Raw genomic sequence first — 16,161 nt, 5'->3', positions numbered from 1 at the left:
CGAGCGGCGAGGGGCCCGCGGAGGGGCCGCGTGCGCGCCGGCGCCCCTGGACTCTCCCGCCCGCCGCGGCCGAGCTGCCCGGCGCAACTTTCGCTTGACTGCCGCCGCCGCCGCCGCCGCCTCACAAAGGGGCGCAGGAAGGGGCGGCGGCGCGGGCGGCGGGCGCGGGCGCCGGTGCGCAGGGCGCGGGCCTCGGGCCGCGAGGCCGGGAGACAAAATGGAGGCTGCCTCTGCTCTCCGGGCCGCGCCGAGCCGCCGGCGTCCGCCCCCCGCTCGGCTCCGCAGCCTCCTGCTGCCCCTCCCGCGGGCCGTCCCCCCCGCTCCGGACCGGCGAGCCTTCGGGGCGCGCGCGTGCTGGTGGTCGGGCTCTAGCGAGGATACAGTGACTTTGCTGTCTCTGCTGGGTCGCCTCATGCGCTACTTCTTGCTGAGACCCGAGACGCTCTTCCTGCTGTGCATCAGCTTGGCGCTGTGGAGTTACTTCTTCCACACGGACGAAGTGAAGACCATCGTCAAGTCCAGCCGGGACGGCGTGAAGATGGTCAAGGGCAAGGTGGCCGAGATGGTCCAGAACGAGCGGCTCGGGGGGCTCGACGTGCTGGAGGCGGAGTTCTCCAAGACCTGGGAGTTCAAGAGCCACAACGTGGCGGGGTATTCCATCCAGGGCCGGAGAGACCACATGGAGGACCGCTTCGAAGTTCTCACGGACCTGGCCAACAAGTCGCACCCGTCCATCTTCGGGATCTTCGACGGGCACGGGGGCGAGGTAGGAGTTCTCCGGGGCTTTGTTTGACAGGGTGTGCTTGTGTGTGTGTGTGTGTGTGTGTACACCAGGACGTTGCCTGCGCCGCGGGGTAGGACCTGGGTGCGAGGGGCGTGGTGATGACCTGGTGCCGGCTGGACAAGGCCGCTCGTTCAAATGCGGCTCAAGTTGCCCAAAACACGGCTGGATCCCGTTTGGGGGAGGGAGGGCCGTCCACAGCCGGGTTCGTGCCTCGTGACTTGTGAGGTTCCCCAGGGCCGGAGCCCAGCGGTGTCCGTGCGGGCTTCGCGGGAAGAGTGAGTGGTTTCTGGGGTGGCCTTTGGCCCGGGGCCTCAGAGCTTCAGTTCTGAGGTTTGGGCTGAGCTGGACACAAAGACGGAAGAAAGTGTCTGTGACGCTTTGTTAGGGAAAGGGACAGAATCTTCAGAGGCGAGTCAGGGTGGGTGAAGGAGCTGGGACTCCGTGCCGTGCCTGCGCCCCGAGGAGGCGCCCGAGGGGCGTCTCTGCGCTGCTTCCCGACTCCATTAACTTGGCGGGTGCAGTGCGGCCAGGTGACAGCCGGCCGCCCGCGTTGGCTGGATCGGGGAGCGGGACCGAGCTGCCTCCGGCCTTTGCAGGGGTGGCGGCGCTCGGATCTCACCCCCACGCCCTGGCCGGCGTGAGCGCGAAGAGGTGTCCTTGCTGCTAAACCCCTTTATTTGGGGTTGTCTCGGAGCCAGAGGCGAAGGTAGAGGCCGAGTCAGGTCTCTCTCCCGCATTTCTGTGGCGCCCTGGTTGTGCGCGGGGCTCGGATTCCTGGAGGTGGAGGCGGGGCTTGGCTCTGGTCCTCGGGCATGGGCTCAGGTGGGGTGAGTGGCACAGGTGGCCGCATCGCCGCGCTCCACAGAGCCCCAGGCCGGCCCCATTTCTCTCAGTTTGGCAGTTTGTGACAGTTTATTGCTGAATACTTTTTTTTGTTTTTTTGCAGCATAATTTCTTACTCATGCTCGCCCTCCTTCGCCATTTCCCGCTCCCCCACACCCCCATGCTCCCATCCAACTTTTCCCCCACCTCTCTTCTCGGCCCTTCTGGCATCTGGATGGGCGGTAGGGCATGTCACTCCTTTTCAAGGGCTTGCTTGCTCTTCAGTCTTTGTTTTGGGTGGACGTTGAGAAAGTTTTCAATTGGTTAGCTTATCTGCATCTTCGACGCAAAATCACTTCACCCATTGCTCTGCTCATCTTTCCAGGACAGTGTGTTTTCCTGCCTTGTAGAACCAACTTTGACAGGAGTGACAAACTTAGTTGGAAAGTGTATTTGGTAGAGCTGAAGTCAGTTTCTCCTGTTTCCGCCCGCCCCAGCCCTTTCTGTATTCTGGCTTTGCTACTCAGGGTTTCTCGCTGGTTGTGATTCGCAGCCTCTGGTGTAGTGTGGGCTTCCTTTCCCCTCACAGGAGGAGGAGGATGTGAACTTGATTGACAGACGTGCTGTGTACTTGAGGAAGACACACCTTAATGATGAGGTCGCCAGTATAATGACTGATTTGTTTCCTTGGTTTGAGTTAGAATGTGCATATTTTCATTTTATGTGCCTGGACTGTCGTAAACCATTCAGCAAAGCTTATATTTACTGTATACGTTTTACATTAAAATTGTTGGCAGATGATAGTCTGCTTCTGGCCTTAGCACAGTTTTGTGTTTAATTGAAAGGTCTGGATATACTATTAATGTTGTGGAACTTTGGGTTGTACTTGTTTGGCTGTGCTATATTGACATATTTTGAGCCCGCACGTGTAAGTGAATGGGTATTTTAAGTTTTCTATTAAGTTGATATTCTAAAACCTGAAAGTTTCAGACCCAAGCAGATTTCAGATTGAAACATTTCCAGTACTGTCCTCCAGTAAATATACCATCCAGAAAAGGGACATGATAAATGCTCTTATTTAACCAGGAGTATTTTACATGTACAGGGCTTTTCATTAAGTTCTTAAATGCTAAACAAGAAGATGATCATTGTTAGCCAAACTATGAAATGCTTTCCGTTGTGCCTTACATTAGAAAGCCTGCTGTTTGCAAAATAATTAATATAATCAGTACCCTTAAAAATAAAGTAATTTTCTATTTCTAACCTCCTGCAGTATGGAGCCAGTTCATTCATTTTGGCTTTGTTTTAGAGCAAAATGAGGAAAGTGCTGTAAAAAGGAGTGAGTTAGTTGCTATTGGGAATATGATAATAACAAAGAATATTAGGTGGTAATTTCTCTCTGATTTTTCTTTTATTCAAAGAAAATCCCACCATCAAATTCTTGCCTTTTGTGGTGTTCAGCTCCTTGAACACTCACCAGAGGAGGGTGCCACTGTTTGATTTTGGTGTAAATGATAGTTATCTCCTTTCAGAAAAGAGGAAGCTTTTTCTGAACTATTATTTATGTATATGCTTCCTGTTGAGTGGTACAGAAGACCAACGAGGTTAACTTATTTCTAATAATTCAAACTGCTAAGATAGGCTATAAAAAACCAGGGCCCGTCTATAGTGCTAGTGCTTTTTAGATCCAGAAGGGACCTAAAGCCACCTCATATATCCATTTCATCCCATGTTTTAGATGAGATGTTTGTTGATGGCTGGAGAAGTTGTGACCTTCCTAATCCTACACAGCGAGTTCAAGGCCTTCAGTTTGGTGACCTTCATATTAAACCACTGACAAATTAGTTGGCATATTTATCTGGATAGATGGATAGCACACGAGGGATACAGAGATGAGTGAGCTATGATCCCCATCCTCAGAACGTTTCAGTGGAGTGAGAGATTTGTGTACCAGCACTTAGTGCCATGGGTGCTTAGGGTGTTAGGGGACCCTGAGGAGGGGCATTTCAATCAGGCTGGGAGGTGGAAGCTGTGGGAAGACACTTGAAAGCAGTGATTTACTGCAAGCTCGAAAGGGGGCTTGGGCTTGAGATCTGGCTTTGAATCTCTGCTCTGCCTTATCCAGCTGTGGCCTCGGGTGGGTGGCTTGAGCAGCTTTATCTGGGAGATTTTGATCTGAAACAAGGCTAATGATGCATGTACGGCACCCCCTCATCAGTTGTATTGTACCCTCTCTAGAGAAGTTCCTAATGGAGAGAAGGCTGTGGAGGAAGAAAGCTCACAGACCAAGAAGCCTGCAGTGTTAGGGCGATGATGTCCAAGGGAAGGAGACCTGCATGTGAAAGGGACAACTTTGTCCCTAAAAAGGTGTAGGTTGGATAATTCATTGGGTATTCCCCAAACTCTCTGTCTCTCTTTGGTCTAACTTGTGGTGAATTGACTATCAATCCAGGATACCTCGTATCCTAGCATTAGGCAAGCAGCGTTGTGGCTTCAGATGTGAATTTTCTGATTAGTGAGAAGGGATATTCTCTTTGATTAATTAGTAAATTGGTATTGTCATTTGCATTTCAGTCCCTTCTAGTTGGGTTAGGATGAGTTAGTTCTCTTGAGTCTACTCAAGTGTGTATGTTTGATAAAGATATGTGTTTGGCCTTGTTATGCTGAGGACCAGACTCTGGATGCCTGTGACTTCTAGATGGGTGAGATCTTAAAGGGCCTTGTCTCGGTGGCCCTACAGGCCAGCTTCCTCACTTGATGGCCTTGGGCCCTTGAGACATTCTAACCACGATACTATGGGTGGATGGTTGACTGTGTGTGTGTGTGTGTGTGTGTCTAAGGCTATGGCAGTGCTTGTGTTGCGGTATAGCAAAAGATGAAGACAACAAAAAGGCAAAAAAGAACATAGCTCAAATTGTATCAACTGACGTGGGAAGGTTATCTTTAAAATTAAAAAATAATGTTTATGTAGGAAAACGATTTTTTTGTGCTTACCTGTAATTTTTTATCCGCAAGCAAAAGATGGGTTTTTGTTTTTACTTTTTATGTTATCTAGAGAAAATATCACCAGTCCTTTGAGGTAACTTTGTGAATGCTTATAGCGGAAAGCTGCCCAGAAGAGCAGATTGTTAGGTGCTCCATGTGCTTGTGGGCATTATGGTCTGAAAGGTCACGTATCATTGTCTTGTACGGCTGAGACACAGCCTCGCCAGTGGTTAAGCTCAGAGTTCCACATTGACATCAGAGAGGAGCACCCATCAGATGCTTGTCAGGAGCTGCGGTCTTGAGGCTCAGCAGTTCTCCAAATCTCCGAAGAGAAAGTGCTTGTGGAGGGATGCCTGAAGGATGCACACAGTCTAGTGCTGTAGATCAGGGGCTCTTATCCTTTCTTGAGTCATGCTTCTCTGAGGATGTTATGAAACTACAAACGTATCCCTCCGAGAAATGGACTTGTGCATCAAGTTTTGTTTATAATTTCAAGGTAAGTGGATGCATGAAGCCTCTGGATTTTAGGTTAGTGTAGGTGGAATGAAATCTGTTTCTGATAAAGCTAGACCTGCAGGGGCTGTGTAGTGGACCCTTTCCTTGGGTGGGTTGCCTTCCTCTTCATCATTTGCGTTGATTTGACTTGTGTGCTGTCATGTGCCTGGGAGGGTCATTAAGAGGGATGGTCTTCCGAAGCTGTGACAAGTCAGCTGCAAGGATGTCGTTGAGTATTTGATTTGTTACACGATGTAGTTTCCTCTTATGAGGACCAAGGGGGAGAGAGTTCTCTGATAGCTTTTATTTTTATCTTAAGGATGCTGACTCGTGTAACTGATTGGATCGTCCTGTTTTTGTTGGCTGCTAGAATTCTTAGAGCCAAACCTCTGACCTTCCTCGAGCAAATGTGCAGAATTTTATAGAATACATTAATTTGGTGCATGAACCTACTCCCAGGACAGCCTCTCTTTCCTGCATTCAGCGTTCTTTTGTCCCATTTTTCTCTTTCTGCTCTTAGGTATGTCATTTTATCTTGTTGTGGTATATGTACTTATGTACGTTTCACTGGATCCTTTCTGAAATTAGATATAGCTCTGAATAAATAAATAATGAGTGGCACGAGTGATCTGCTCTCAGACGTTACAGCTGCTCTTAGTAAATGTTGGGTTCCCACATTACTGATGTACAAGAGGCCTGTGGATTTAGTATGGACAAATGCCTTATGGTTTAAGAGAAAATTCACATTATTTTGGTTTAAAGTGGCACATTAAGATTTCTGCCAAAAGGCAAGGAGCACTTCCCCCTTAATAAGCCCCCTCCCCTTGCCCCCATCCTGTGTTTAGGAACCTTTTTGAGTTGACTGCTGACCTTGGTGCCTCTTCTGAACGGATTATTTAGATGTTCAGTTCAGTTAAACCAGCATTTTCTATATAGTCTGCCACGTGTGGAAAACAGTGTTAAACTCTCTCTGATGCCTGAAGATCAAGCAGTGCATTCTCTGCCCTCAGGGAGCATTCCATCTACTTGGAGAGATGAGCCCGCCCCCCCCCCCGTTTTTTTTTTGGTGAGGAAGATTAGCCCTGAGCTAACAGATTTGGACAATAGTGAGTTTGGTTAGAAATTTGTTTCCTTCCTCCCTTCTATTTAGATATTTTCTGGAATTCATAAAATGTTCATCGACCATTTCCTCCCCAATTTGTAAAACGTTATTTCTGTCATACCTTATCTAAATGGACTCATTTTAAAACAATGAAAAGATATGTTATATATAAGGTCTGATTTATTCAATGGAAAGGCATTTATTACTATGTTACTTTGTTACCGAGACTAATTTAGGTTTTGTTACAGGAGATAGCTTTTCCAAGACTAAAAAACAGCGCAATGTCTTCATTTCTCTTAAATCATTTCGTTTCCCTGACAGTCATTTTACAATAAAAAATATGTCTATCATTCAGTCTCAGATGTAAGTGGTCCCTGGACTCTGTCCAGTTTAAATACTGGGTAACTCATTAGGGACTCAGTTTTTTAAATAATATTTTTATTTTGAGTGTTAATATTTCAGGCACTTGTTTTATTCTTAATTTCTACTTTGATTCTTAACCATTTCAGTAATATATTTGTGGTTTAACTTTTGTTACCATTTTCCCAACCCTATTTAATTAGTCTTAAAATAAGTCTGTAGCAAGTTAAACATTTAAAAATAATCTTAAAATTATAAAAGTAATATGACTATGTGATAGTACAGAAAAGAAAAAAATTCACCCCAAATATTATCTTCACATCCACTGTGATGATTTTGGTGTATTACTTGCTTTAGTTTTTCTAGTATGCACTTTAAGTATAATTTTAGATTGTTATAATGATGTACATATAGTTTTAAATTTTGGCTCTTTTCGCTTTGTATAATTGTATAAACACATAGCCATTTTGCTCCATAATTCTTTACTGTGTTTCTAATGTATTCTTAGTTACGGAGTAATATTTTGCTGGATGGATATTGGATAAATGACTCAATTGCTTCCTTATTAGTGTACATTTAGGTTTCTCTAACTTTTCACCATTGTAAATAACATGGTACTAAGTATTTTTGTGCCTGTACTGTAGTTTGGATTATTTCTCCAGGGTAGATTTCCAGAAGTGGGATTTCTGGATTGGAGGAGAAGTAAAGAAACCACTATTACTGGTAATAATAATAATGGCTGACATTTATCGACTGTATAAAATGCCAGGCAGTGTTTCAAAGTACTTGATATATATCACCTAATTTTAATTGTCATAACAGCTTTTGAGGTAGGTGCCATGTTGTCCCCGTTGTATCTCTGTAGAAATAAAGGCACTGAGAGGTGAAGTGATTTACCCAGGATCTCTCACAGCTCACAGGTGGTGAAAGGAGGCTTTGAAACTGGGATTCAGACTTGGAGCCGCCTGTCTCCAGAGCGTGTGCTATCAGTTTCTGGTTGAAGCTCGCAGATGTCATCATCTGAGTCATGAAGCGTGCACGGCCTTGTTAGGTGCACGCTGCCTGGTCTTCTCATGTTGCTCAGTAGGACTGGGAGTTTCTTGTTTGATTCTGATGGTTGTGTCCCTGCGACATGTGGTGGTGGTCTTGAAAACTCTATGCTGGAAACCTTAGTCGGTGGATCTCGCAATTACTTAAGAAAGCCCTGCAGTTAAAAACATAGTGGGGTCAGAAGTCAGAGCAGACGGTGAGTCACATTCAAACAGCTGTTCTCACCCACTCCCCTTGTTTGCTGGCAGAATCTCCATCCCGCTACAGAGAATCTCTAACATTTTTGCCTGTTGGCTCGTGAAAGGCTTGCATAGAACTTAGAGTGGCATTAACATAGCCATTCTCAATAAGCAATAGTGATTTATGTTTTATTTTACTTCTAAGTACCAAAGGCTTGACTTTAGGATAAGTATGTTGGGGTATGTATGTATTTGTATAATTTCTTTTATGCTGAAGCAGTTTTTTTTTGAGGACCAAAGTAATTTCCTAATATATAAATGATTGCCAGTTTTAAACAGCAAAATATTTTCTCATTTGTTTGTAATACTGAGTTGGTCTATTTAGTAGATGCTAGTCTTGTATTTCTATTCCAGAAGACTACTTATTACATTATTCCCTCAATTAACCTAAGTCAAGTTCAAGCTTTGGTGATGGTTAGTTATAATATTTGTGTGTGTGTGTGAGGAAGATTGGCCCTGAGCTAACATCTGTGCCAGTCTTCCTCTATTTTGTATGTGGGATGCCACCACGGCATGGTTTGCTGAGCGGTGTGTAGGGCTGTGGCTGGGATCCAAACCCACAAACCATGGGCCACGGAAGTGGAGCACAAGAACTTAACCACTACACCACTGGGCTGGCCCCAGTTATAATGTGCTTTTCATATAAATCTTCAAAGGCAAAGTTTAAATAAACAAATAAAAAACAAAGCCATCGTTTAAAAAAATCATTAATGGCACATTGTACCTTTTATAGCTTCTTTTATAGTTATAGGCCCTCCTTTGAAAAATACAAAGCATTTTAAGTGAATAATCATATACAGAAAAATCATAATACAGATATATTAATATCCTCTCAATAAAGTTGAAGTGTGTGCTGTAAAAAGCCTTGCTGAAAAAGTGAAGATTTACTTTCCATCTGAGCAACAAACCTATAAATCTTGACTCCTTGATCTCGCTGGAGAATTCTTTCTTTCTCTGTTTAGTGAGAAATAGGGCCCAATTTAATGGAACCTTTGCTGCCTCCAACTTTTCTAGAATGAGGGATGGCTTTGGTGGTTGAATTTGTTAAGAATGAGACTTCCTTTCCCCCATTCCTAAAAGACCTGGGAGTTCCCGTCTGCTGCCGGGCACGGGGCTCCGGAAGGTGAGTTTGGGGCCACTACGTATGATGGTGCAAGATGTGCATTGTACAGCGAAACCAGATAGAGTCTCCATTTCCTAACATGTGCAGAAGAACTGTCTGCTCCCCAGGCTAGGCATCTCTGGGTCTGTAATCACTTGGAAATGGTGCCTGAATGTAATGTGTACAAGCGGGAAAGGGACGATAGCAGTAGGCTGTATTTCTGAGACTCACGTTCTTTCCCATACCATCACTGCCCTCCTTGTCCTGCACCTGTGTGAGCAGCTGACACATAATTTATGTCTTAGTTGCTGAACCGAAGACCAGTTATCCATTGCACATCATGTCGGCAAACCTTGCGACTTCCCTGGAGAAGTGAACACTTATTTGCAGTTGCTTTTCAATGTTCATCTTCTACGTTTTGGTCATTATAAATGTGAGTGGGGATTTAGTGCCCTGGAGCCATAAATGTTAAATATTTCAAACTGTATTTTTAATAGGACAGTCTATAGTCAGCACTACTCCTGGACAGTAAAGTTCTTAATCTAAAAACATTTAAAAAGGTGTATTCACTTAGTTATCGAATTGCCATAGGGCGGAAACTGTTTGATTCTGATAAGTATATATACCATTTCTTTTTTAATCCAGTAAGTACTTCCATTTCTCTTTTTAATTAAATAAATTACCTTTCAGTTAAATTAGTCACTGGACATTTTCTGGCTGAATAAGGCACTTCCTGACACCGTCCGGATTTGACGGGAATTGAGACATAGTAGGAGTTTTGGTCATACTGTTTGCCTTTTTTGCTCCCTAGAGTAATGAGGTGGATTTGCCATAGCAAATGGTTTGCATAAGTATATATAATTGTCGTAGAGTTTGAGATTAAGAAGTTTTTGCTTTTATTTTAACACTTAGATGTTTTTCTACATTTCTGTTTAGAAAGAAGATAAATGTTCTCTTTAGATCAGCGTGGCAGGGATCTTGAATTGCCGTATGATCCAAGTATAGTGCCTAAGGCTTCACAGCTGCATGAATCTTCTGTTTCTACAGGCTTTCATCGAGGAGATTCCACGTTGTCCCTGGAGAATTTTTTCTCCATAGTCCTTTCTCTCAGGGAATTCATCTTTATGTGTGAACTAGGTCCCTTTGATTTAGGCCTATTTCTTAGTCTGGTCCCAAGAGAGATAAATTAGGATTAGGTTGTTACTGTTTGTAAATTAGTAAGATTATAGTAATCAAAATCTCTTCCCTGCCTCCCCCCATATTAAATAAGGACATTTGATTTATGGGAGAAGCACTCATCTCAAAAAAAGAGAGAGGGTAATTGCTACCAAAGACAGAATAGTTTCCAAATGATCAATAATAGCTCCTCTTTGTGAAGAGCTAGTTTGGCCGTAAAGGACAGATCCTCTTCCAGTTTCACAGATTGGTTGATTTTGTCTTTTCTGTCCGCTGTCAGAGGCTTCTTCTACAGGTGGAGTAATACTAGCTAGAAGACTAGATGGTGCTTTATTTGGAAGCTTTTGGGAGTAAGTGACAGAAAACTCAACAAAAGCAGCTTGAACACCGGGGGCATTTCTTATCTCACATAACAAAAGGTCTTGAAGTGGGAGTTTCCAAGGCTGGTTGGTCCAGCAGCTCAGTGACTTCAAGTCTTTATGTAACTACACATCCAGAGACGTGAAAAAGAGACTGTACCCGTTCTGTGTTCTTAAAGCCTGAGGAAAACTTTCCAGAAACTACGCCTCCCATCTCCCAGGCCAGAATTGTGTCCATGCCTAAACCAGTGGCTTGGTCGTGGAAATACCATCACTGTGATGAACTCTGACCCAACATAATTCACTCTGGACTGGGGAGGAGTCTCGCCTTCTCTGGAGGTCATGACAGCACAGGAGGGTGAAAAAGACTAGAGTTGTGTTAGCTAGGAAGAAGAGGAATGGTTTTTGGGTGGGCCACACAGGTGGGAAGGGAGTTCAGAGAAGATGGCCTGGAACATTTCCTGTCTGCACGTTAGCAACTGCATTGAAGAATGTTGCTGTAAAGTATATACCACTGACATGGGGAAAAATTAGCTTAACAAGGCTGTAGAAAAGAGTAAACCATCTTATTTTTGCATTGGCTTAGAGATGACTTTGCCTAGGAGCTGAGATGTAAATATGGTTTTTTAGGGTCCCAACAAGTTTTAAGAAGCTATTAGTAGGTAGTTTTCTCACTCAGGTTTTCTCTCAGTTCTGTGTAAACTAGCACAAGCAGGGGCCTGAGTGTTTGAGAACAACAGCGTGTGGTCTTTCTCTCTCTCTAACTCAGTTTTCAGCACAGCTAATGCTACTGATGAACGTGGGAGTGTCACAGCAGTTCTTTTGTTGGCTATTCATTTTGATTTTACTATCTTCTTGTTTTAGACAATGAATTTGCTGGTCAAACTTAGAAGGAGTTTTATTTCTTAATGTTTACATATCATAAGTTTTTTTTCTTGAGGAAGATTCATCCTGACCTCACATCTGTTGCCAATCCTCCTCCTTTATTTTTTGCCCGAGGAAGATTAGCTCTGAGCTGACATCTGTGCCAGTCTTCCTCTACTTTGTATGTGGGATGTCTCCACTGCTTGGCTGAGGAGTGGAGCAGGTCCACACCTGGGATCCGAATCCACGAACCCTGAGCCACTGCAGCGGAGCGCACGGAGCTTTAAGCACTTGGCCACGGGGCCGGCCCCTACGTATCTTAAGTTCTATTATTTTGTTTTAAAAGATTCAAATCTCCTCCAGGCCAAAGAGAAGAGATTCCTGGAAGGTTCAGAATTTTTGTACCCGTTTTGGAGGGGGACAGCCGGGCAGTGGTCTAGGCTACAGTGGGAGGGGGAGGATGTTAAAGTCTTCGGATTTTTCTGTGGGCCAAGTGAACGCACTTGGAGTAGATTCTGCGTGTGAGGATGAAGTACTCGTCCTGCTGCTGGTGCTGTAAGTGGATGAAAATGAGGGCATCTTTTCATTATGTTGTCCTCGCTCATTATTGACAGACTATAGCAGTGCTTACTGACTGAATTCCCATTTAGTTTTAGTAGCTTTTCTGGCGATTCAGTCTTTCTCTACTTTTTTTTTTAAAGATATGCTATCATGTTGTGTACAAATAATGTGATTTTGTCTCCTCCTTTCTAGTTAGACTTTTTGTTTTCTGCCTCACTTCATTAACTAGAACAGAACAATGTTCTGAATTCTCATTGATAATGAGTGTTATCATGTTCCTGTATTTGAGGTTAGTTAAAAAGTTTGACATGAGGGGACTATGAGGTGGCTTCAGTTTATGGATAATAGGGCTAAAGTTTCCTTGCTGATATAATGAAAAATGGAAACCAGTGCTAAAGTAAGAGCCAAAGAAGAAAGGATATTCAAGATATAGTAATATAGAGAATGATCACGAGGATGGACTAGAACATAATGGAGATGAGCGTGCATTGATCACGTGAAAGGAAGAAGCAAGTCTGTCTTGTCTTCTTTGGGAAAAAACTATCATCACTAGAGCCATCTCATGGAAATGTCCGGGAAGCATTTGTCTGAACTACAGGCAAAACATCTGACTCGACAGGATACGATTCTCCAGGCTGGGGAGGCGCTAGTGAGACACACAGGAATCTGTCCCTCTGGCTCCAGAGCAGTGGGAGGTGTGGAGCCTTCTTGCTGGGCTCTTCTGCCGGTTTTGGTGAAGGTTGTCCTTGTGGATTTCCTGTGCATAAAATCCTTGCCCTAATTTCAACTACCTGTCCTGTAAGGAAACTGCAGCTGCTTCCAGGAGAGTCTATACTGTGGGGTCGGGTCCTAGGTTGGTGTATAAAGACAGAATCACATATGGCCACAATTTCCCTTGAAAGACCCCCCAAATCGCCCATAAAGAATCATGTATGGGATTTTGTGCCTCTTATTCTGTAGAGCAATATGTAGTTATGGATGTGTAGTATCTGAACTAAGGTATAGTACAGAATAAAGTATGTGCATGTAAAATACAGTTTTAGAGTGTTTTAACTGATATAAGAGAGTATCTTGAGTTTGTGTAAACTTGTGAATGGTATCATTTCACTGTACCTTCTGTAAGATGCTAGAATAAGAAATTGAAGAATATTTTGAAATTTTCACGTGGCGACAGGAACTCTTTTATGTTTTAAATAGAGCATATTATATATTTCTGTGTGTGATTACTTTGAGAAAATTTAGTTTCTTAAAGTTTTAAAGATAGAAAGCAGAATAAACATGTGGCTATTTTGGAGTTAACATTTATTTATCCTGATTATTTTTAAAGTCAGTTTTAGAACGATAATTATAATGCCATATTGAATGCTTTATTTATTTATTTATTTTTAAAGATTGGCACCTGAGCTAACATTTATTGCCAATCTTCTTTTTTTGATTTCTTCTTCTCCCCAAAGCCCCCCAGTACATAATTGTATATTCTAGTTGTCCAGGTCCTTCTGGTTGTGCTGTATGGGACGCCACCTCAGCATGGCCTGAGTGGTGCCATGTCCACACCCAGGATCCAAACCGGCCAAACCCTGGGCTGCTGAAGCAGAGCATGTGAACTTAACCCCTCGGCCGAGGCTGGCCCCTGGATGCTTTGTTTTTAATCTAAGTGCTAGCCATATCTTTTTGACACCGGATGGGAACGTAGAGATGGGCATTCAGCCTGGTAATTATTCTCATAAATACGTAGGAAAAGTTCACAATTGCTGTTTTTTTCTTGCGTGTGGCTTGAGACCTGGGGGATTTTATCCTCCAGTCATTTCCGAAGAGAGACTAACTGGGGATTCTGACCTTTCCTGCTTGCCTGGCACCCCTCCTGAGCATCCAAAATGGGACCTTCAGGCCTAAACTGTTTGGTAAATGTCTGGTTCTGGTTTGTCTAAGAGTGAGACTCTTTGAGCAGCAAGGACTTCTCGGAGAGGAAGTTCGTCTTTGTAATGTCTGGGGGATCCACGCGGCTGCTGATGAAGAAATCACGCAGGTAAAGAACTGGTATCCTGACATTGGCGAGAGAAGCTCTCTACACCTTCCTTTTAGGGCCACGGGCCCTGCTCTGGTCTGCGGAGCCACAGGGAGATGGAACTTGTTTGTCCTCGGAGGATGACGTAGTGCAAACAGTTTTAGACATGAAAGAGTACAGGCAGGCATGTACTTTGGAAAGATTGCTTAAGAGGGCATTCTTTGATGAAGGGCACAGCTGGTTGTTTTTCTCTCAAAAATAGGATAGCAGTGGGAGTGCGCAACTGATGTTCCCACTTTATCAGAGAGAAGCCCTTGTCCCCAGCCTTCATGGTGACTTTATATTATGGGGATTTAGGACATCCACTTTCTTCATTTTTAAAAATTTAACTTTGGGGCCAGCCCAGTGGCACAGCGGTTAAGTGCGCACATTCCGCTTCGGCAGCCCGGGGTTCGCTGGTTCGGATCCCGGGTGTGGACATGGCACCGCCTGGCAAGCCATGCTGTGGTAGGCGTCCCACATATAAAGTAGAGGGAGATGGGCAAAGATGTTAGCTCAGGGCCAGTCTTCCTCAGCAAAAAGAGGAGGATTGGCGGCAGATGTTAGCTCAGGGCTAATCTTCGTCAAAAAGAAAAATTTAACTTTGCTTTATAATACGATACAGAGTCCTCATTCAAATTTTGCCAATTGTCTCAACTTTTATTTTTTAAAAACAGCTTTACTGAGGTATGATTGGCATAAAATAAGCTGTACATATTTAATATATGCAGTTTGATCAGTTTGGTGTATACCTATAAAACCATCACCATCAAGATAATGAACATATCCGTCACCCTCAAAAGTTCCTTCATGCCCCTTTGTTTTTGCTTTTTGAGGAATATTAGCCCCGAGCTAACTGCTACCAATCCTCCTCTTTTTGCTGAGGAAGACTGGCCCTGAGCTAACATCATGCCCATCTTCCTCTACTTTATATGTGTGACACCTACCACAGCATGGCTTGCCAAGTGGTGCCATGTCCGCACCCGGGATCCGAACTGGCAAACCCCGGGCCACCAAAGTGGAACGTGCGCACTTAACCACTGCACCACGGGAACAGCCCCCATCATGGCCCTTTGTGATACCTCTCTTATGTCCTTCTCCAATCCGTCCATCCATCCCCAGGCAACCATGAATTTGCTTTCTGTCACTGTAGATTTAGTTCACATTTTGTAAAATTTTATATAAATGGAAATATGCAGTCTGCATGCCCTTTTTTCTGGCTTTTTTTTTTTTCCAACTCAGCATACTCATTTTGAAATTCATCTATGTTGTTGGACCTATGAATAGTTCACTCGTTTTTATTGCTTAGTAGTCTAATGTATGGATATGCCAAAACTTGGTTATCCATTGGCTTGTTATTGGACATTTGAGTTGCTTCCAGTGTTTGGCCATACAAGTCTTTGTATGGACATATGCTTCCATTTCTCTTGGTAAATACCTGGGAGTAGAGTGACTGGATTGTAGGGTAGGTGTATGTTAACTTTTAAAAAAACTGCTCAGCTGTTTTCCAAAGTGGTTGTATTATTTTACATTTCCATCAGCAGTGTTTGAGAGCTCTAATTGCTCCACATCCTGGCCAGTCTTTTTAATTTTAGCCATTCTAGTAGTTGTGAAGTGGTTTCTCAATGTGGTTTTAATTTGCATTTTCCTAATAACTAATAATGTTGAGTATCTGTCTATGTACTTTTTGGAAAATGGCCTTCTTTTGAAAACATGAAAGAGAAATGTTGATCAAATCTTGGTTTTCTTGTAAAATCTGACATTTGTCCTTGCCTATATGATGTGAGTGAAAAAAAGAGAGAGGTGAGAAGGGCAGGCGTGACTAGACCTGGCCCTCTCTTACTGAAAGGAGATTCAGAAGTACAGCCTAGAAATAGGGTTGTCGAGAGGCTACACAAGGTAAGGAAATCAGATGAAACAAGAAGAGTGGAAGGGAAAGATGTGGGCCTGTGACCACTAAAGGAAGTTTGTAGTATCAGATTCTCTCATTTGCTTTTTTTTTTCTTTTTTGGGGGGCAGTGAGGAAGATTCACCCTGAGTCAACATCTGTGCCCATCCGCTTCCATTTTATATGTGGGACACTGCCACAGCATGGCTTGATGAGTGGTGTGTAGGTCCTTGCCCTGGATCTGAACCTGCAAACCCTGGGCCACTAAATAACCACTGTGTCACTGGGCCGGCCTCTCATTTTCTTAAAACCACATGTTCTTTATTCCAG

The 16,161-nt window shown here is 43.9% G+C and overlaps 1 protein-coding gene across 1 annotated transcript in view; it reads left to right on the top strand.

Moving 5' to 3' along the window:
* The first annotated feature begins 9 nt into the window (after positions 1-9).
* LOC138919088 (protein phosphatase 1L-like) overlaps positions 10-16,161 on the top strand; it is a 63,143-nt gene continuing 46,991 nt past the window's right edge. Inside the window, exon 1 of the mRNA XM_070243127.1 lies at positions 10-766. Within this exon, the coding sequence (XP_070099228.1) occupies positions 218-766 (549 nt within the window). The 5' untranslated portion in view covers positions 10-217. The remainder of the gene's footprint in view (positions 767-16,161) is intronic.

This window comes from Equus caballus, chromosome 19, assembly GCF_041296265.1.
Source record: "Equus caballus isolate H_3958 breed thoroughbred chromosome 19, TB-T2T, whole genome shotgun sequence".
NCBI lineage: Eukaryota > Metazoa > Chordata > Mammalia > Perissodactyla > Equidae > Equus > Equus caballus.
The sequence above is the reverse complement of the archived record's forward strand: the minus strand, read 5'-3'. Positions and strand labels throughout refer to the sequence as shown.